Source organism: Silurus meridionalis, chromosome 6 (assembly GCF_014805685.1).
Source record: "Silurus meridionalis isolate SWU-2019-XX chromosome 6, ASM1480568v1, whole genome shotgun sequence".
In the NCBI taxonomy this organism is placed as follows: Eukaryota; Metazoa; Chordata; class Actinopteri; order Siluriformes; family Siluridae; genus Silurus; species Silurus meridionalis.
The window spans coordinates 19,082,488-19,104,812 of NC_060889.1; the positions used below are offsets into that span (position 1 = coordinate 19,082,488).

The 22,325-nt window shown below is 38.1% G+C and overlaps 1 protein-coding gene across 3 annotated transcripts in view; it reads right to left on the bottom strand.

The window, feature by feature from the left end:
- Positions 1-22,325, bottom strand: part of col4a6 (collagen, type IV, alpha 6) — a 73,169-nt gene that overhangs the window by 22,621 nt on the left and 28,223 nt on the right. For all 3 annotated transcript variants that reach the window (XM_046851606.1, XM_046851605.1, XM_046851604.1), the window contains exons 4-13: positions 13,359-13,436; positions 3,881-4,015; positions 3,648-3,692; positions 3,336-3,455; positions 2,882-2,938; positions 2,251-2,277; positions 1,812-1,874; positions 1,669-1,704; positions 1,236-1,277; positions 857-943 (exon numbers count right to left, since the gene is read on the bottom strand). In XM_046851606.1, the coding sequence (XP_046707562.1) occupies positions 857-943; positions 1,236-1,277; positions 1,669-1,704; positions 1,812-1,874; positions 2,251-2,277; positions 2,882-2,938; positions 3,336-3,455; positions 3,648-3,692; positions 3,881-4,015; positions 13,359-13,436 (690 nt within the window). The remainder of the gene's footprint in view (positions 1-856; positions 944-1,235; positions 1,278-1,668; positions 1,705-1,811; positions 1,875-2,250; positions 2,278-2,881; positions 2,939-3,335; positions 3,456-3,647; positions 3,693-3,880; positions 4,016-13,358; positions 13,437-22,325) is intronic.

The window sequence follows — 22,325 nt, forward strand, 5'->3', positions numbered from 1 at the left end:
TGAAAGTGAAATTTGTAAAACAGCCATTGTTAAAAATAGGAATTATTAAAATCCCCCAAAAATCTTTAAAAGAAATCCCAAATGATAGCACTCAACTCTATAAAGATAAAACAGAAAAAAATCTTATAAACTCTAACACAAGCATCAGTAATAGATGGTTCAGGTGGGCTAGTTTTAAAGCCTCAGAAGGGTTTAGTGTGATGAGTGATGGCGAAAAATGACTGCAGAAGAAAAGTGGTCTTGAGTGTTGAAAGAGGTTGTTCCGTGGCTTGATCACATCCTTGTCCACTTGATCTGTCTGAGCAGCACCATCGCACAAACCTCAGTTCCTTTGTCTCCTTTTGGAACTCCAACAAACTCCAAAACTCCATTGACCAGTGGGCGGCCTGGATCACTGGGAAGGCCAAAGTCTCCCTGGATGCGGTAACCAAGGAAGAGAAAGTTTTTATACAGCACAGGAAGGAAGGATGGAAGGACGGTGGCGGAGACGACGAGACGAGTTGGTTTTGTGGTGAGAGTTTGAGGGATGTGTGTATTGAAGTAGAGTTTCAAAATCTGTGACCCCTCAGGGGTGGTGAGGAGGTCAGGGTGAGAGAGAGTTTCAGGGAGACAAGCAGGGTAACAGAGGCTTTAACTGATGAATTTGCATTACTCATGTTAATGATAATCTATAGCCAGTCTATGGTCAATAACTCAGTGGCTGAATGGTCAAACACCACAGCAAAAGCCTGTCTTTTCTAAAATGTCCTTTGAAGCATTCAATTCAGTTGCTCTACCAACTTTTCTCCCATCATGCATCAATCACACCCTGGTAATGCAGCTCTTTGGGTTGGCATTACTGTCCCTTGTATGTTACCTTCTCTCCTTTGTTGATTGTGCTTATAGCTGGTGAACCTAATAGCGCAGCCGGAGCACCCCTGGGTCCTGGCAGACCTGCATCTCCCTGAGGCCCACAAACACAGAGTACACATTATTATAAAAATAACACATTTGATAAACTGACACAGAACTGGAACAAAAGCACAATTCACTACATGCATAGATAGATGGATGGATGGATGGATGGATGGATGGATGGATGGATGGATGGATGGATGGATGGATGGATAGATAGATAGATAGATAGATAGATAGATAGATAGATAGATAGATAGATAGATAGATAGATAGATAGATAGATGATAGTGAAAACTGAATTAAACTAAATTAAACTGACACTAGAACCGTTCATATACCTTTTCTCCTCTCTCCCCTTCGTAACCCTGACCACGGTGTCCCTAGAAAATAATGCAGAAATTTTCACAATTCTGTGGATCAACATGTCAAAGACCACATTCATTCCAGACTGAAATTGTAGAAAATTCAACATAGATTACAAAGAAAAGGCAATTTCGTGCCATCTTTTTACCTTGTGTATAGTGTGCATCTAAAATATTTTGCTGTATTTAAATATGTTGCCTGCTATTTAAAACTACCTGTTATGCACACACTTCTTGAGACACTACACAAAAACTATAAAAATGTCTCAACACTGTCACACTAAATGTCAAGGCCCTGATTACTGTTATTTAATTTTTTATAGTTTTTCTGTACATTACATGAAATGTATCATCAGAAATTTCATCTAAACCTTGAAAATGCTGCAGTATATGTCAGCAGGAAACTTACTGTTGGCCCAGGAGGACCTGGAGGACCAGGGTTTCCCTAAAGACAAAAGAAACAAGATAAAAAATTATGTGTTGGGGATATTATTACATGGAACCTTTTGGTAGAAAGTGCCATGAGCAAACACTTTGAAGTAGGATACACACAGGGTAACCAGGTACACCGAAGGGGCCAATGGGACCTGGGAGGCCGTCTGGACCAGGAAAACCCTAGAAGACAAGCCATGTTGGATACATGTTATTGGTTCCCTTGGCCATTGATACATTAAGTTGAGATTCTATTATTTTCTTTTATTTTTATAACTTTATTTTCATGCTTGACTTTTTTGTCTTTTAGGTTCCTTGCACTTTTCAGTAGATTAAGAACTACCATATGAATGGTTTCCATATAGCAGTAAAACACTGAATGTCAAGAAATGGTGAGATATGCAGTAAATTCTGTGGTTGTGTGAGCAACCTTTGGGTCTAAAAGATCAACATTTAAGTAGAAACTTGTTAAATAGCTAAACTAGAAACTGATGTGATGGCTATACAATAAAAAATTGTTATTCGTATTAAATGTCAGTGTATGTCATCAGAATCTTACACGTTCACCAGAGGGACCAACTGGAACCTAAAGAGAAAAACAAACAAAAAGAGAAAGAAGCATGTTACAAAATAGATGTTCCCAACTGTAAATATAAAACTAAAAAAGATGAAGTTGGTTCTCAACCCTACTATGAAACTGTACACTTAATTTAATTACATACTGCATAATGTCAATCCTGTGTATATGTGTGTGTGTGTGTGTGTGTGTGTGTGTGTGTGTGTGTGTGTGTGTGTGTGTGTGTGTGTGTGTACGTCACTTCTTATCACAAGTGAGGGGCTTAAATAGGAGATGGGATGAGTGAGTGAATGAGAGTCAGGTGTGTGTGATCAGCATGACTGCGACGAGCTCGCCCGCAATGGAGTCGATTTTCCCTTCTTGTGCTCGAGATATTAGGGTTCGGCGACATAAAGAAATCGACATAACCCATTAAAAAATGCTAAGACAAAGCGAGAATTTGCCGGTTTCACTTCAAAATGTCGACTTAATAGTGTTGGCGAGTTAACGGAGGTCGAGATAAGTGGGTTCGACTGTAATTAACACAACATCCTTCAGATATTAAACCTAATGAACTATAATATTAACAGTGTGTCAGTAAAAGTCAGAAGTGCACAGCAAGGTGTTAAGTTACCGAAGATGTAGAAATGAACCGTGGTTCTCCTTTTTGTCCTTTGACACCACGTGACCCCTAATACAAAAAACAAAAATGCAAGAATGTCATTTAATCATATTAAGTTTAATAATCCATAAACCAGTTAACATTTTAATGGAAGAACAGCACACTGAACTGCTCCATGACGAAAAACTTTGTATCATTAAATTTATCACAGAAAATTAAGGTGTATTAGTATGTTGCAGAACCATGACTGATACTTCTAAATGGTGTTAGTTCAAAAAGTTCTTCAATAATATTTTTTTTTACAATTGACACCTTTGGGAATTCCTTACTGGTATCAACTTTGTTAACTGAGCAATGTTCAAAATATTTATACATTTTAAAGGTCTTTTGTAAAACAGTTCGATTTACTTTGGCCAGTCATACCGCTAAAAAAAAGTCTTTCTTTCTTACTATTCTATAATCTTACCTGACGTCCAGGGTTGCCAGGTCTTCCATTAAAAAAGCTAGGGGAACCAGGATCACCATGTGTGCCATTACAGCCATCTGCTCCTGGCAGTCCGGGTGATCCCTCCTGGCCTGGGTGACCCTGTTTCAAAATAAACCATCTTTGTGGTCACATGATTTACAAACGGAGAAACTGTGAGAGTTATTTGATCAAATTCTAGGTAGGTGGATCAAAACAGTGGTCCAAGTTACTAAGAGATATTAAGAAAATGTTCTTTTTTTTGTAAAAATAATTTTGAACACTTTCATCAAATGTAAACAACTTGTTACTTACAGGAATACCATCAATGCCTGGAAAACCTGGAACGCCCACTGGACCCTGTTTGAATACAAAAATCTCGTAATGAACAAACAACTACAGAAAATATCTATACTCAGCTGCCCCTTTTATCACATTGTGTATGATAACGATATAAAAATGTATGGCATCAGGTACAATATAAATGATAAGGATTAAAAAATGTCAGTAACAATGTGCATTGTTTTATAATCTGAAAGTAATTTCACCTTGTCTCCTTTGGGTCCAGACGGTCCTGAGTGACCACCATGCCCTCTTCCTCCTTTAGGTCCTACAGGCCCTGGGGCCCCAATGAAGCCCTCGGGTCCAGTGGGCCCAGGTGGTCCTAAAGGCCCAGGCTGACCCTGAGATAAAAAAGGAGACAGATGAGAATATAACTTTTTTCCTAATTATCAAATCAAATCAAATCAAATGTTATTTGTCACATACACATACATACAGAGTACGACATGCAGTGAAATGTTTTATACGACTGTCCGGCATTATAGAATAGGATGAGGAAAAATAAATGTGAATAATTATGTGAAGTAAACTTCAGGTTACATATTACATCAACTGATAATTACTGTAAAATAACTATTTGGCAAACAGTAGAAACTAAAGACATCATTTAATATGCTACTTTTTCTGACTTTACTTTTTTTTTGTGATTTCAGATTATACTGTTGATAGTGGGTGTTAATCTGAGCAATTAGTAAAAGGAAAGCGGAGGTTCGTGTGTGTGCTCAAAGGGGTCACATCTGTGCACCTGGATTTATGAGTCTTCCAGACATTGCTACAGTAATTATGTCGTTATGATGGCCCCGAAGATAATAAAGTGTCATGTGACTGTAACTGCCTCTTGTTCTATGCGCTATAGGTCTGTCTGTCTCACTGCCAATTACAACTGAACCTAACCTCAACTATAATTGGACAGTCAGTCTAAAATCTAAGCTTTAACAGATAATGTACTGTTATGCCCTGAGAAAAAACCTTCACATAGTGAAACTACTATACAAAGGTCTGCAAACTACTTCTTTAAATGAAATAAATTCAGGACGTTTCTTTTTTAATTATAATTAAAATTATAGCATTTTGCATTCTGAAAAGAGAACATTTATTTCAAAATCAATTTTTCACTGTGGTGTAGGAGCACTGCACACATTTCGCTATGAAATGTAACTACACAACAACATTGTATGTATAGAAACCACAATTGGCTCAATTATACAATACAGTCAATAAGAATAAAATATCACTTGCAATAGTAACTATCTGCCATATGGGGGCGAGACCATCCAGCATTTCAATTTTGCTGGTGATCCTTCACCACTGGATATTTACTGCTTTTGGCAGTCTCTCTTTGAGTAGTTGGCAAATGAGAGAGAGTCTGACAGCTGATAGTTAGCTCATTTTAAGGCAACAATAAGGCAGAGAGAGAGTGTGTGTATGAGTGGGTGGAGTGTAAGTGTAGGTGATGGTCCAGCAGATAGCCTTCACTCATTTCTGTCTATGTATTGCGGCCACACACACACACACACACACACACACACACACACACACACACACACACACACGCACACACATACATACACATACATACATACATACACTGTATACACACACATGAAGATTTAAAGAGTTTTAGACCCTACAATTAATGGCTGTTAGGAAGAGGGAGGATAGGTGTAATTTAAAGGCCCACCTGGTTCCAGTGAGTTCAGTAAGAAAGAGGAAGCTTGGACATGGCTATCCACAGAGACCCTCTATTACCCACAATTACCACCTTATACGTAGCATGACGCTAATAATGAGATCTAGTACCCGAACGTATATAACAAACCTTGAATATGTGAAGAAAACAGTATGATTTCCAAAATGTGGACCAGCAAACCTAAAATCTTGATTAAATCATAATCAGTTTTTTGTAACTAATCTGTGTGAATGCTTGCGATTACAATTTTTAGCCTATTCCATATTTGCTTGCAAATAAATTGATCTTATAACATGCTTTTTTTGTATACTAATGTCATTAATATTAGTATTTAACTACTATTATCTACTGTAAGTATTATTTTAGTAGATGGAAAGTTTAAAACCGGGTATTAGTGTATTCATGCATTTTCTGTGGTTAAATCTCAAGTATTGTTGTTTGAAAACTCTAAGGAGTGTAGTGTGGGAAAATCCCAGGAGATCAGCGGTTCTCTGAAATTCTCACATTGGCCCATCTGGCACCAGCAACCATGTGATTATAAAAGTCACCGTTTTCTTTATTCTGATGGTTGATGTGACTGTTAACTGAACCTTTTTTCCTGTATCTGAATAACTGTGTGTTGTGCGATCACATAACTGGTATCTAATCTAACTGATTAGATAACTGCATTAATTTGCAGGTGTACAACAATTCCAATTAAACCTATCTTGGAGCCAATCCTGGGAACACTGTCCATGAGGCAGGAATGTACCCTGGATAGGATGTTCATAGAAAAACACCATGAACATACATATTCACACACTCATACCCACATAGGAGCAATCACAAGTTGCCAAAACACTTACAGGCATGATTTGAAAGTTTTAAGAAAACCATAAAATCCAGAATAGCATTTGGTCTAAAATCAAGTTGTAACTTTAAGCCAGATTAAAGATTGTTTTAATAAATTGTGATAATGGTTAAATAAACAGGACAAATTCACATTTTTATGAATTCCTTGGATTCATTATTTATGGCAAAACAGATACACAATGTTATTTATTAATGTGTTGCTACAATGAGCTACTTGGTTATACGTCCACATCTAAATTCAGTGTACTAAATGATATGTTTGCTTCTGGTATATTTGAACTCATTCACACAAATCCTTTTGGTGACTGTAATGAACACAGAAATGAAACAGTGGTTACTCATTTGGTTCTATATAATTATCATCTGCAGGCACAAACATACCTCGATCAGCAACCAGTATTGGTAGCACTTTTTATTGGTGCTTATGTAACCTTAATTTAAAGGAAATGAACATTTTCTGTGGCACTGACTCACAGAAAGTTAAAGGATAGTCCTAAAAGTCCCATCATGTCAGACTAATTAAACAAGTACAACATTAAGAATACCAAACACTGCCTTTAAATGAAATTAGACTCTTTTCAGATTATACCTTTCAGGCAAGATAACCTCATCACTAATGCATGGGCATGAATTAAATACTATCTTACTCATTTCACACATTGAACACTAAAGTTCAGGTGGGTATACACTAAGATCTTTTGTGATGAGTATTATGAGGAAGCCTCCCCATAAAAGGTTTAACCTTGTATTCACAAATATAAAAATGTCCCAATTCTATGCAGACAAGATTTAAAAAAGCACCCAGACACATTAATGTTCACTAGGCTGCCTCATTTGTGGTGCAAATCCTCCTCCTTACAATGCACACAATAGAACCCATTCTGTCTGTGTAAGCTACCGGTCTTACCGACCTGGTTACCCAACATGCACCTCACTTCCTGTACAGCTAAGAGAATCCATGAGCAGACAGATTCCCTCCAGATCACACAACTTAGCCTGGACCCATTGTTCTTGGGCACCGAGGCCGAGGGGATGATTTTAACTGTCACACCATGTGCTCAGTGGGAGCAGAGATGAGCACGATGCAAGGAAGAATTCAGCACCACGTGACAACGCGGTTAATCGGCGTGTGATTGGTTTTGTCTTTGGCAACTCAGTTTCTGACTGACTGAAGTACAAGCAGCAAGAAAACATCCAGCGTCTCATCTGACTGTAATACAACCATAATACAAACCCACACTGTACAGGTAACTCAGCAGCAGTGGTGGACAAAGTTCACAAACCATAATTTTATTTAAAAAAATAAATTATATTATTTATAATATTAATCAAGGAAAAGTAAAAGTGTTCCCTTTAAACCTTTACTTGAGTAAAAGTACAAAAGTATTTGCCTTCGAATTACTACATAGTAATTTCAAAGTACTATGATTTATTATGGCTATAATGTTCCTACTACTACATCAATCTATGAAAAGAATGATATTGATTACCCAAAATTAAAATCTATTAAAATTATCATGAGCCCAAAACCTTCTTTTCGGCTACATCAAAAATGTTCTGCTTGCTGTTGAACTGATGCTGAACTGTATGTTGGTGATAAGTAGATACCACCAAAAAACAAGTTCAAAACAGGGCGCATACTTTAAACTGATTGGTGGCTTGCTGTGTGCTTGACCAATGAAGTTTTTATCCATTCATAAATAAAAATTAACAACTGATTTCCAAAATGTATTTGTGTAAGATATTTGACTTTAAAATGTAGTGAAGGTAAAGAAAGGTTTTCCCAAATGGAAATACTTCAGTAAAGTACAGATACTGCAAAAAAGCTATTTAAGTAAAGTACATTTACTTCATTAATGTCAAATTATGCATATCATAATCCATAATGTTCTATAAATAAAGCTACTTGAGGGTACTCGTTTTATAAAGAGCATTTTAACGCTTTTTAGAACGTTCTCGTCTTTGGGTTCAATCTAATTTGATTTGTCTTAGGGTTTGACTCCATGTGCCATAAAGTACTTTGGTGGACATTCTTACTAAAAGGATCCTTGAGCTAGATGAAAGTAGGCCATGTAAAATAACATTAATTGAAAAACAACATCTTGATAACCATTCCAGACCTGTGTGTGGGAAGATTGGACAGTCCAGCTGTGTTTAGGTTAGAGAACGGGATTCCTATGAGTGTTTTGTTAATAAATTCAACATCAGAGAGAGAGAGAGAAAGTGAGAGCAAGCGAGAGAGAGAGAGAGAGAGAGAGAGAGAGAGAGAGAGAGAGAGAGAGCATGGGGGTGTGTCTTGAAATAATTTCTGTCTTGAAATAATTTTCCTTAAATTACTACACTGATGACATCTTTTCAGGCTGCCAGTTAATTAAAATATGTTAACTTAAATAATAATATAATTTTTTTAATAACTGAACATAAAAGAAGTAAATGATCACAGATATAGCATGCAGAAGTATCTCTCTGCCTCAGACTGACGCTATTATATTGTAGCTTTAATGAAAACTTAAATATGCGTTTATTTTTAACAAGACATGTTAATATTTAAATTCTGATACTGTGCTTCATGTACAAAAAACAGCAATCAGAAAGAGAGAATCAACAGTAAATGCTTAGCTTTAGGTGAAGTTTATATATAATAAATAATGATACTAGTATGCACATTTAGGAAAAACACACAAAATAGTTCTTTTTACAAATTGCATTAATATTAAATGTGCAAATCATTGTTACTTCAATCTTCTGGTGTTCTTGTCTTATGCATTTACCCCACTTGTAAATCCATCAGTAACCACTGTGTGGCAGTGTCTCTTCCAAAAACTGAGAAACAACCTAATGAAAAGTAGTTTTCTTGACGGTTAATGTGCTTGTTCTTGTTATCATTTGCAACAAATCAGACAAGCTCCATTACCATTATTATGCGATGGTACATCAGACATTTATAATCTCTTTTCTCCTATAAACAAGATCATCAAGATCAGACTCTTCTGGATGGTGATAGTGAGCAGGGCTTTATAGTACAATCTAAAGCACAGTAAAACCGTAGCTGTAAATGACAGACTTGTATATAATTACAAGAGTTATCACTTTAAACAATATGCCAGATATTAAATGACCTGCAGACTCTAATGTGGCCTATAAATCTTTGGATAAACAAAGTGAATTTGTCCATACACCCGGCTTGTTTGGGTTCTATGGGGGCCTGCTCTTTGGCTTAAGGATTAAGTTGGTATAATAAAGGCTAGAACAATATTTAAAAGAAAATGACCTCATAGGCAAGTTAGTCTTCTACATAATCTATATTTTCAATTTCCTGACCTCATAGAGCACAGAGTGGTGGAAGTAATGAAAGTGGAATAGAATATGGTAAGACAATGAATAAAACTCTAGTACCTTCTATATTCAAAAATCAACTTAATATTAAGCAGGAAGAAACAGACAGGAGGGAAGCTCTTTCCAATCCAAATTCCCAGCCCTGCCCAAATCACACACTCTATTGATGATGGAGAGCACAACTCTCATCTGCCCTTTCACATTACAACATAGTTATGGGCTTGCAAATAATGATATACTTAACTACAAACATCATTATCAGCCTAATTTTGGAGCTCTAATAATATTCTGGAGTCATGAAAGGGCTTAAAGGTAGGCAACATAGGGTTGCAATTAAAAGCTGTCTACACTCCGGTGACCAATACATTATTATAAAGATCAACAAATAAAACCAGTGCACTTTTGAGCAAACCCAAAGATATTTTGCTTTTCACTGTATCTACATGTGCTTAGTATTTCATCACTTTTTGTCTAAGTGGTGACAGTATAAGCCAGACTCTCTAAAGCTCACAAAATTTTTCTAAGCCTCTGGCAGTGATGACAGATTTGAAGGTTGATCCAGGCATTGTTCATATAGCTTTAAGTCATTGTAAGTTTTTGCAGAATTCTTCTAAGTGCCTCATAGTGACAGAAGAAGCGTGAAGGCTCATGTGGTTCTAAGGCCCTCCACATGGTCACTTAAACTCTGCTGGGACACATGAAAGTTAACTTTTTTTCTTATGCTCCATACCACAAACCATGCTGTCAGCCTTCTGTCACCTCTGACCTAACTGGAAATGGATCTTACTGGTCCCAATGAGTCTAATATGGGTATCTGTTTGTGTTGGAACATTGTCAAAGCAGAGCACACACTCTCAAGCATGCTTGCCATGATCATGCTTGTCTTGGGGGAGCATTTTGAGATAAGTGGAAAAAGCTTTGTAAAAAATAAAAAAATAAATAAAACAAATCAAAACCAAAAAAAAAAAAAAATTAGCTTTCATGTAACATCGTAGGATAAACCTCTGGGGCAGTAGTCTGTGTTTCATTTAGGCCAATAATACCTACTTAAGCCTCTATCCATCCCACACTCTTTCTTTTTCTTTCTTTCTATCCCTTTCTTTCAATTCATCTCTCTCGCTTCTCCAAACAGTTTTAGTGTTTTAAGAGTTCATTCACTTTTCGTCACCTGAAAAACTCAGATTTTCAGGCTGGTGTCTCTATTGCGAGGGACGTAATGAAGCTGAAGTGTTGTTAATATCGGAGGAACATTGGGATAGACCCAAGAATTATTTCTTATCAGAAAGCAGCAGGAGAGTAAGCAGCAGAACAGTCTTTTTGGGTAGTTCTAAACAAAGCTGTATCCTGAAATGAAGCTGTGCTCATATTAGGATTTTTATTTGAGATTGCTCTAGGTCTGTTTGTATAATGTCTGTATGATGTCCAATGTCTGCACATGATTTATCAGCTACTAGTCAGGGAGAGACTAGTGTTTGTGTGTGTGTGAGTGTGTGTGTGTGATGCTTCCGTATTTGTTTAAATGTGTGTCTGCGTGTGCCAAGGCTCTACTTAAGGCTTCTTCCATGGGTGATCTGATGTTAAACAACAATTAGACATGTCTGCCCACAGCCTGTACTTACACTCCATACCACACCAGACACTTTACAAGACCGCCACTTTACACATCCATTTTACACTGCCCATACCATGACTGCATATTACCTCCAAATAACGTTCACCTCGTCCAAATAATGCTCTTTAAAAGCACTGAAGCTTTTATTATGTAGTTCATATTTTCTGACACAAACGGACACTACTTTCTCATTCTGCCAAATCTCACAAAACAGTGTAATGGAAGAATTTCTTAAAATTCAAATAATTTATCAATAGCTCTTAGACATTGTGCTAAAACAGCCCATAAATGTACCACTTCTTGAGAAAGAAGACTTACATCTAGGTGTCCTGGTTGTGTAATGACATCAGGCGAATTCTCAGTTCAGTAGATAAATAAAGTCTTCAAATGGCAACACTAAAATTATCACACAATGATGCCTATTACTGATCCTGAGCAGCTATAAACATCACCATAAATATTGTGTTAGAGAACAGTGCTTACAGTCTGTGTGACCAGTGAGATCCCTGCATGCTTTAATTCCAATAAAATCCATCTTTCATCTGGTAGGTGTGAATGGAACAATGAGAGCTGTGACTCTGATATGTGTCTGGTATGCAGACAGCACTCAGTTTTGCTAATGAATGGCATGAAGCAAATCAATCTGAAACCATAAATCTGCCATGAGTCATGCATTTTTCTACCACCTCTGTCTGACTTTGCTCAAAAAAGAGTGGTTCGGAACAATAGTGAAGACAACTTTCACATACACCTTCAAGAATTTCAGTCTGATGAAGATGTACAGTATATACATGTTATATGTGATATTATCCTTTGAAAAATATGCATACCTTTAAAGATCAACAGTGCTGCTTACTTAAACAATAAAATGCAGGTTATGTTTTTTTAGTTAAATTTAGATGCTTTGTTTTAATGTTGAGTTAGGAGAGAATAGATGTGCCAAAGTTCATTTGTAACACTTACTCACCTGTTTAGGACCACCAGTGCTGACAACAGCTGATGCTAATTAAAAGTATTTTAAACAGGGTAATTGAACTGTGAAGCTACACTGGTCAACCATAACATTAAAACTGCTAACAGATATCATGAATCACATTTATTATTTTTTTTCCAGGGGGATATATATTAGGCAGCAGTTGATGCTGATATGTTGAAAGCAGGAAAAATGGACAAGCTTTAAAATCTGAACATCTTTGACAAAGACCAAAATGTAGTAGATTGACAACTTGGTCACAGCATCTCCAAAACAGCAGGTACTATGGGGTGTTCTCTGTATGCAGTGGTTATTACGTCCCAAACCGTATACAAAGAAGGACAAATAGTGAACCGACAACATAGTAATAGTTATTAAAGGCTCATAGATGCCTCAATGGAGCGAAGGCTAGCTAGTCTGTTATGATTCTACAAAAATAGCTACTGTAGCACAAATTGCTAAGAAAGTTAATGCTGGCTCTGATAGAAAGAAAACACAGTACATAACCACTTAATGTTTATGGGGGTGCATAGCTGCAGACCAATCAGATTCTATGGTGACTGCTGTGCTGCTTTCAATGATGTAGATCATAAGACACATAAGAAAAAGTTCTTGTTAACCTCTGAATTAGTTTTAATATTCTGACTGGTCTGTGTGTATATGTAGCTAGGAGGCAAATGTGATTTTAAATATAGTTTAGTAATGAAAATCTCTGCTTTTCTGGCCGGTTGTTAGGTGACAAGGTTTAAGTATATTGTGGAAATATGCGCCTGCAGGATTCTTTTAAGGGTCCAACTCTTTTCTCAAACTTTATGCTGGGAAACATCTAAATTAAGCTCTACCTTAAACTTTTAAATATCTTTTATAGTGATTAGATAGAGAATGAGTTAAAGACCAACTATGTTTAAAGACATATAGTGACAATGTTTGCCAGAATTAATTTGTGGCCTTTATAAAACATGGCATTATCATTAAAAGGTAGAATAGTATTAATACAAATGTATGTAACCAACATTTTAACATTATTATTTATTTTTTTTAATATGAAGATGACATAAAATAATAATCATCTACATACTTTTTTATTATTGTCTAAATCTTAAAACCGCAACAATTGATGAACATTTTCAAGATAGTTGAAAGTATGTTTAAATATGTCTGTGTACAGAACATTGTTCTTTCATATAATATTTCACCATATCCACAAAATCTGGTACTCACCCTGGCACCTTTAATCGGAGGACAGGGGCATCTTCCGCTACAGTCACGCCCTCCACATGGTTCATTGGTCTTTGATCCCTAGAAAGAGAGAGACACACAAAGAAAGAGAAATGAATTTCAAAGCCCTGTGGAATTTTATTTAAGCACAAAGGAATGTGAATATGGAGGTAACAGAAACTGCTCTGAAATTAATATGCCACCTGGTAACGTAACAACAAACAAGCAGATAAGTTTGTCTATAGTGAACCTGAGACATTGCCATCACATATGTTGTGGTTAACAAGAACAGCGGGAATTATTAAAATATAAAAAAAGAGCATTAAAATGTTTTTATGAATGTAGCCCTGACTAATTAGACACGACTGATAGACATGTCCAATTACAAAATATTGATACTGCATATAGTATAATATTCAAATGCATAAAGTACAACACTTATTGCACTCCTTGTTTGCACAATCACACACATCCACTGATCTTCCCCTTATTATTTGGGCTCGGTTTACACTTATGGTCAATAAATCTGAACAGATATTTTCACACACCAGAAACACTTTAACCTCCAATGTTCCCAAATTATTTTAAGCATATGACGTAGAAGCTGGGTAGGTAATAACTAATAGGAATGATATGTTGTTACAAGAGAAAAGGATATGTAAATTTTACAACTGCCTACAGTTCTTGAAAGGTTTAGAAAATTTGAAGTACATGTTTAATAATCAAAGTGGTTATTCAGTAAATCAGTAACACTGAATAGACTCTGGGTGTCATCATTTATAGAAAATACAGGTTGCAACCTGTGTCTGTATTCAGTGAGAAGGATGGCCGATTATGTGACATCACAAATGAATTATAAGGACAGAAGGAATCTCTTGCACAGTGAGAAGTCTGATCTTACGGGCTCAGGAATGTTAACCGAGCTAAAACAGTAGGTGCAGTCGGATGAGGGTGCTGAGCCGAGACCTGCTCTGGCCACAAAGGTCAGAGATCACTAGGGAGCGTTTCAATGTGATTAAAGGATGAAAGGGTGTGGGGTGGTATGATATGACCATGGGAGAGGAAGAGAAAATTGCTACTGAACCTTTGAGTGAATAGAAAGAGCCAGATGAAATACAACTCCACATTGCTATGATTACAAATAAGACCCACAATGCAAAGAAACATGCATTTTATTTGTGTTTTTACTTGTGTATATGTGAGGGAGCCTGTCCCTAAACTTTTAAATGTTTAGCTCTTCTAGTAAAGAGCTGAGATACAGATGACCAAATAAAATGAAAAGGAAAATGGTAGAGAAAGAGAACAAGCGCAAAAGTGAATAGAAAACGCCCAGATTTATTTATACCTCTGATCTATTGTGTAGTGATAATCAGCCTGACAGAAGCAGGCCAAAAGAGAAAATTAGAGGAAGAATGGCAGAGAAAGAGGGAGAGAACCGAAACAATGTTTTCTCAATGGCAATCTATAAAAAACAGGAACAATCAACCATTGCTAATGTAACGAATACCAATGTAAAGTATGTTCTTCAGACACGAAAGCAACTTTCATAAAAAGTAGCTGGGGTGAAGAAAGGGTTAAAGACATTAGAACAGAAGGCGTCGTCGAGGAACGCTTGGCTGTCAGTGGCATGTTGGCGCATATTTGGAAACTGAACTAGAATCTCATAGAATCCTTAGTGTTTAGAAGAAAAGTCATTCAAGTGGGGGGTGGTGCAAGGGTCGGAAAGGACAGAGACATAATTCTACACTCCTACACTCCTCTAGTTTCCTTGAATGATTGCAACCCTACAAGGGCTGTTAAGTCACTTTCTATTCAGTGTGATTAACCTACCAGTTAGAAGGGTGGACACATCTTATATGTGCATGTGCTTTTCTTCATGTACAAGGAAAAAAAATATATAAATTCCAATAATGCAAAACGATCATAATGCCACACCTTGACATTCCTGCACTGGGTTTTTTTAGAAAGTGCTTTTGAGAACAGAACAAAAACTGTGGAACTTGAGAAAACTCTCAGCAAAAAAACACACAAGGGAGAAGATCAATTTCTACATACTACAAAACACTACTAAAGGTCCCTTGCCTGTGGGTACATTTTGAGTACTGTGAGAGTGGATATATGTGTTTATTTGCAATTATAATATGTCTTTTTACTATTTGCCTAATACTATATGCATCAGATACAAATGAAACATTACATTTAAATTTGGATGTAATTCATTTAGGTGTGATCAGTCTTCCCTTTCAATCAGTTTTGTTTAAAAAAAAAAAAAAAGCAAGCCCCCTGAGACTACCTAAATCTTTTTCAAGGAGCTCCTAAAGGTAGTGACCCATGCCGTTGTCAAGCTTGAGATCAACTGGCCGGCTGTTTAGCAGAAGGCTCATCCACCTAGTAAGTTTGACGAGCAGTTCCTGCAACCCGCGTCACTGCCTCCGTGCCGGGGCTTGCCTTTCTTCCCAGACCTGCACACGGAGGTGTCCACGTTGTGGGCTAGGCCTTATTCTTCCCGCCTCTTTAGTCCTCGGGTGTCACTATATTTGAATATAGTTTGACTGAGAGAGTGTAGTTATGGGGCAATGCCCCGGATTGAAAAGCCGCTGGCTAGCTATCTCTCCCTGTGGGATGCATCGTCTCTTAAAGCCCCGGTGCTGCCCAACATACCCCTGAAAACCACCTTGCCACTGGTGGGCTTATGCCTCAGTGGGTCCAAGCGGGAGGGTGTCTGTACACCATGGCTGTACCACTCTTGGTGCTTCAGGGCATGGCCAGCTCCAGCAAACACCCTCCTCGCTCTCCTCCCGGCATCATAGCAGACATGAAGGGTTCGCCGCCTCTCAGGAGACCCCTAAAGCTGCACCTCTGTACCAGAGGTAAAAGTGTTTTGGTGCACTGTAGACAGAGGCTGTATAATTCAGTTCGGGTCTCGCCATGGTTCGACAGGGTGTCCTCCACCCTGGTGGGGCCCAAACAGGCTCTGGTCATGGAACAGGAAGTGGTCACTCTCTTGAGGAAGGTGGCCATCAATGTGGTCCCTCCATCAGACAGAGAGTCCGGGCTCTACAGCCGGTACTTCATAGATCCCAAAAAGGATGGGGTCACTCACTTTACTGGATCTGCATAAGCTAAACTGCTGACTTTTGAGACTCAGGTTCAGGATGCTGACCTTGAAGCAGGTCGTGTCCCAAATCAGGTCCGAGGACTGGTTTGTGACCAGCTCACAGGAAGTTCCTGAGGTTTACTTTCGTGTTTAAAGCTTACCAACATCGGGTCTTTCCGTTTGGTTATGCCCTCTCACCTTGCACCTTCACTGGCCCCACTGAGGCTTCAGGGTGTCTGCATTCTAAATTATATCTATGATTGGTTGATATTGGCTCAATCAGAGATGTCAAGATGTCATTCTTGCCCATATAAGGGAATTGGGGTTAAGGCAGAAAGCTAAAAAGAGTGTGCTTTCTTCATCACAAAGTTCCACTTTTCAACCTGGGTTCCTGACTCAGGGCCCCGTGCTGGGAGTTCCTGGGCATCGCATAACACTTACAACAGACACATCCCTCACAGGGCCGCTCGGCTCAAGATCTATGGGGAGGTCCCTTTGGACGTGGCAAATAAATTGCCTGGAGATAACCATGTGTTGGTCTGTACAGACAACACTGTTGGTTTCCTAAATCAACCATCAGGGAGGACTGTGATATCGCCTCCTGTGAAAGGTGACACGTCAGATCCTCCTGTGGGCCCAAGAAAAGCTGCTCTGCTTGAAGGCAGCTATATATCATGCCACTTAAATGAGGGAGCAGACGCCCTTTCGCGGCAAGTGCCGAGGCCCGGGGATTAGCGACTCCACCCAGATGTGGATGATTTCACAGAGCTCAGGTGGACCTGTTTGTGACTCAAGAGACATCGCACTGCCCCTCTGGTTTCCCTAACACCCCAAGACCCTATAGGGCTGGATGCCCTGGTACAGGCCTATGCCTTTCCCATTGTTGCGCTGTTCCCGAGAGTTCTGGAGACGGAGTCCGCCTCCTCTTGGTGGCCCGGCAGTGGCTGGGCAAGCCACAGTTTTGCGGAATTGGTAGCCCTTCTCAAACACCCTCCCTGCGAGATTCTTCTCAGGAGGGATCTTCTATCTTAGGCATGGGGTACAATAATACACCCCGCCCAGAGTAGTGGAGACTGAGGCCCCTGAGGGGTTGCAGCGCCTAGCCGCCGGACTCTCCACCGAAGTGTTAGAGACCATTCTTTAATCCAGAGGAAGTTGTATGCTGCGAGGTGGCACCTGTTCACTGCATGGTGTGAACAACACCACTTAGATCCAGTTAACTGCCCAGTCAGTTCAGTACTGGAATTCCTTCAACAACAGTTCGCTAAAGGGTTGGATCCTTCCACCCTAAAGGTTTACGTATCACACTGCCTGCATCCCAGCGGCACTTCCTTCCCTTTTCAGAAGCTCATACTGGTTTCACATGTGCTTTTATGCCTCCTGGTCTTGACGTCGTCCTGCAGGTGATACCGCGCTTTCTATTGGAATGATTATACACGTGATTCAGAGCGTGGACAACACGGAAGCGTTCTCAAATCGTTTCTGACACAACGTCTTATTTCCCTTTCGGGAACCATGCTTACATATATAACCTTCTCTAACCTTAACAGTTCTGTTCCATTTCTGCAAACAAATATATATATATATATATATATATACACACACACACACACACACACACACACACACACACACACACACACACACACACACATATATATATATATATATATATATATATATATATATATATATATATTTGCTGTACAAATCTTACAAGAATTTCATTAAATATCACTCTGATATATTTCCACTAAAGCAGACCCTTCCCCATATGGTCAAAAACGACCTTTTCGACCTTGGTTGTGTGCGTGTAAACAAACACAACCTAACACACGCAGATGTTGACCTCATGTTTCCGTTTTGTCTTTGATTAATATTTATCTTACTAAGTGCTTGTTCGCATCTCTTTCCCTTACACTCGTGAGCTCCCTCAATATCATCCATCTCGGAATAGAAACAGGCAAAGAAAAAGAAGGAATAGTTGGGATTGAAGGAGTGCCAGAGAAAGTACTAGAGAGTAGAATGTATTTCAAGTGCTGTACAAAAAAAAAAAAATGTGAGACCAAAAGCAACCGGCAAGAGAACTTGAAAGAACTCCTATTTACCATATTTATGTATGAGCTTCAATTGCAATTAACTAAATCAAACTGCATTTTTTGGTGATTTTTTTTTTAAATAAATTAATCATTCAAGACAAAGAAAGGTACATTCTTATTTTTTTCTGCTCTGCTCAAGATACACATGTAGGGGCACATTCACAGGGTGTGTAATTCACTTTGTAGAAAACACAATTAAAGAGTGTTGCACTGATAAATATCAAGCATATTTTCTTGTCTGCATTCCAATCTGCTTAACCCTATTCACCCCATGTCTATAGGTAAAAAAATATCGGTTATACTTTCAGCTTGACTCGTTTCCAAGACAGCTATCGACATGCTTGCTGCATGTGGGCCTATGTCCCAGCTGTGTTTGAACACTGCATCGTCCATAGTTTACCCTAAGCTGACCCAGCACTCTCACCCTCTCCACCACCCTCCATCGGCCCTCTGTGCGTGGTATGTTGTAAACGAGACCACCCATAGGCAAAGCAGTGCTGTGCATCTGTGTCTTTCAAGCTGACCTAAACTATTACACACTCCAAAGTCAGACAGCTGCTTGCATTCGAATGCTGATTTCCACGTCGTGGAAAAATTTAAAGATTCGTCTCTGCTTTACAGATTGCAGTTTTCTAAACAGGAACTAAACACTGTCAGAAAGACGTAACCATTTGAAGTGGTGTAAATGTAATCAATGGGCTTGTGTATACTTGCAAATTCACCTCTGCTTTTGAGGAATGCGCCCATAGGTCAAGAGTGAGAGATTTGTGATGGCTAGCCCTCCAGTTCTAATGATCAATTTAAAAAACACTTTGTTGAAGCAATTGCTCTTTTCACATGACTTAAACATTTATTCAGAAATGAAAGGCCTTAGCCATTTAACTCAATGAGAATACTGTGAAAGGTATCACATTTAGACATAAGGACATTTAGACCTTTTAGTTTAAGGACAGGGTCAAACAAAAAAAGCTTTAAACAATTAAATCTAATATGAATATTTTTTAAGGCTAATGATGTGGTAGCCATAATTTTCTATTCACAGAATCTGCATTTCAAGGTAACTACCTCATGCTCATGACAGAAAAAGATCATTGAGATTACATATTCTTCACAACATATGTCTTCTGTTATGTATAATAATGTATAAATGAAGAAGATAATTTAGAGTTCTGTCCAACTAGCTAACTTAGTTAATGCTGATACAATAACATTTTGAACAATGGAAATTGTCACAAAGCAGCTTTACAGAAATCCAGTTATATAAAATTGAACTTTTGAAATGTTATCCCTAATTATCATGCTGGAGTTGACTAACCCTAGGGCTAGGAGAAAAGTCCTTTAGACAACAAGAGAAAGACCCGTTGAAGTCTTTATTCTAGAAAAAACAGCCACAGTGATGTTTAGGGCATCTGTATGATACCTTTTACAGTATTCTCATGGTGATCTTTAGTCTATCTGTGTTAGTCATCCTAAGCAGCATCCCGTGATCCTGTTACACATAAAAAAAAATCTTGCAATATTGATATCACTAAGAATATCCGAATGTGAACATGCTACTTTGTAAGCTAGCCGTGATACATGCCATATTTAATTGTCATTAAATGGCAGTTTTATTAAGAACATTCTTAAGCGCACAAACATAAATATTACTGCACAAAACTCCACCCAGCTACTGTACACCATTTCACCAAAGATTCAGGATCAAGCAAATGCTTTTCTAAATATCTATCATCAAGCCTCAGCTATTAATTGTTCTAACATGCTTGCAGACACACCCACCCACTGCTATTAGCAACAATGGTTGATTACCGTGACACATACACATCTGTCATATGCTAAGCGCAGGTACATGACAAAGCAAAGTAATATTAAAAGAAGGGATTTGGGTCTCTGAGATGGAAGTCGGAGGCTGCCACAGGCCAACATTGCATTGCATACTTAACTCTGGCAAGCCCAAGCACCTGCATACCTCAGGCTAATGCTCTGGCATGCCCAATACTTGGTGTGTCTCTAAGTGTGTGCACGTGTATGGGTGCATGTGCTTGTATTGACAATGCAATACGTTACTTCTGGCTAAATCTGTTTAATTGCTCACTGAAAATCAAAGTAAATGTATTATTATGCTGCCTGTTCATAAACACAGCTTTTAGCTAATCTTTATAGAAAACAACTGTTAATTCAAAACCAGTAAAGGATACATAATTTTTTTTTTTTTTTTTTTTATGTATCCATGTTGCTCCAAGAATAGAGTATGCACAGACGTGGAGCCAGCAGACAGAAAAGTGATCTGCAGTAACCTCATTGCAACCAAGCTAAGGATCCCTGGATCATTCTAGGCTTTCGACTATGTTGATGTTCTAACTTTAGCTCCGCTACCCAGAGATCACAGACTCACAGACACTAGTGTCAAAATACAAGCTTCCTGTTCCCCTTCTCTTCCTGTCTTTGCAGGAGGCAAATCTTATACACTACTCACTCATAGAGAATACTGGAGATATATGGGTCAATCTATTGCCTTACAGAGAAACTGTATCAAAGTCTACTAACCTGGAGTGACAAAGCAAGCAGGGAATGAAGTGTCATTAATGTGGTCCCTTGCCAAATTACTGACGAATCAGCATGAAGGATATGAACTGGGATGTTATTTGATCCTGAGTACTATTTGTTGCACTCTCTCACCCCACACTAATAATTACTGAGCTGTGCCAGTCCACATGCCAATGGCATTTCCTCATCTTTTCTTACCTAGTGGTTAAAGCAGATACTCACATCAGGCCACAAATTCAAGCCCACATAGTCATACACTGGAAATCATCATTTCCACTCTGAGGACTAAGTATAAGTCTCAACTGATTTTGTCTAGTTACTGCTGATATACACAAGGAACACAAAGTTACTTATCTCCAGCGTTCAAACACCATTGGAAGTCTAAGATTATTTACACTAGCTTGACATTTTAATACCCAGTCTCCTGAGGTTTTCAATAAGTGTGGTTAATGCTGCCGGAGTCTGACCTTATGTCCACATTTACACCAAATTAACATCGTAAACTACAAGATGAGCTATGCAGAGATTACACAAACACAAAATTGTGTAATTACAAGCTCTATATTATCTGATGAATAATGTGCCAGTATTTACAAATGCATTACAGGTTGTTTGCTCTTTTTGTAATTTGGCAGCCTGCATTTGAAATTAAATAATATTTATAAGATGTATAAATTACTACACTGATGTACATGTAGTAGAACATTTCAAGTTCAATCTAAAGGTACTTTTGTCTACATTTATAGATTTTAGAATTAAGGTTATTAAAGAAATTAATGCATTTCATGATTTTGCAGGCATAAAGCTTTTGATTCTCAAAACATATTAAATTAGATTAAATCACTGGTCTATAAACAATTTGTAGCTCAATTTAAAACAGTATAAAAAAGTTTCCATATTTGTTGAGTACTTGGAAAATTATTTCTGAAAGTGTTGGCAAGTGCTAAACAATATTAAATGTATTTGTTAATAACTAATTTATCAATAATTTATAATTAATAATTAAATTATTTGTTGATTCAGTCCAACATGGGTTGTTTCTGGTCTAAAACCGGGGGGGATCTCACGTCATATAAGAGCAGTATTGCGACTGCTGCTGTGGACATTACCTACTTAAGTTCCATCTCGATGATGAAAGGTGAAGCGGCATCTTCTCCTTTACAGGCTGTAATTACTAAAGCTAAGTAGCATAGTGTTAATAGTGCTGTTTGAAGACAGGAGAAAAGC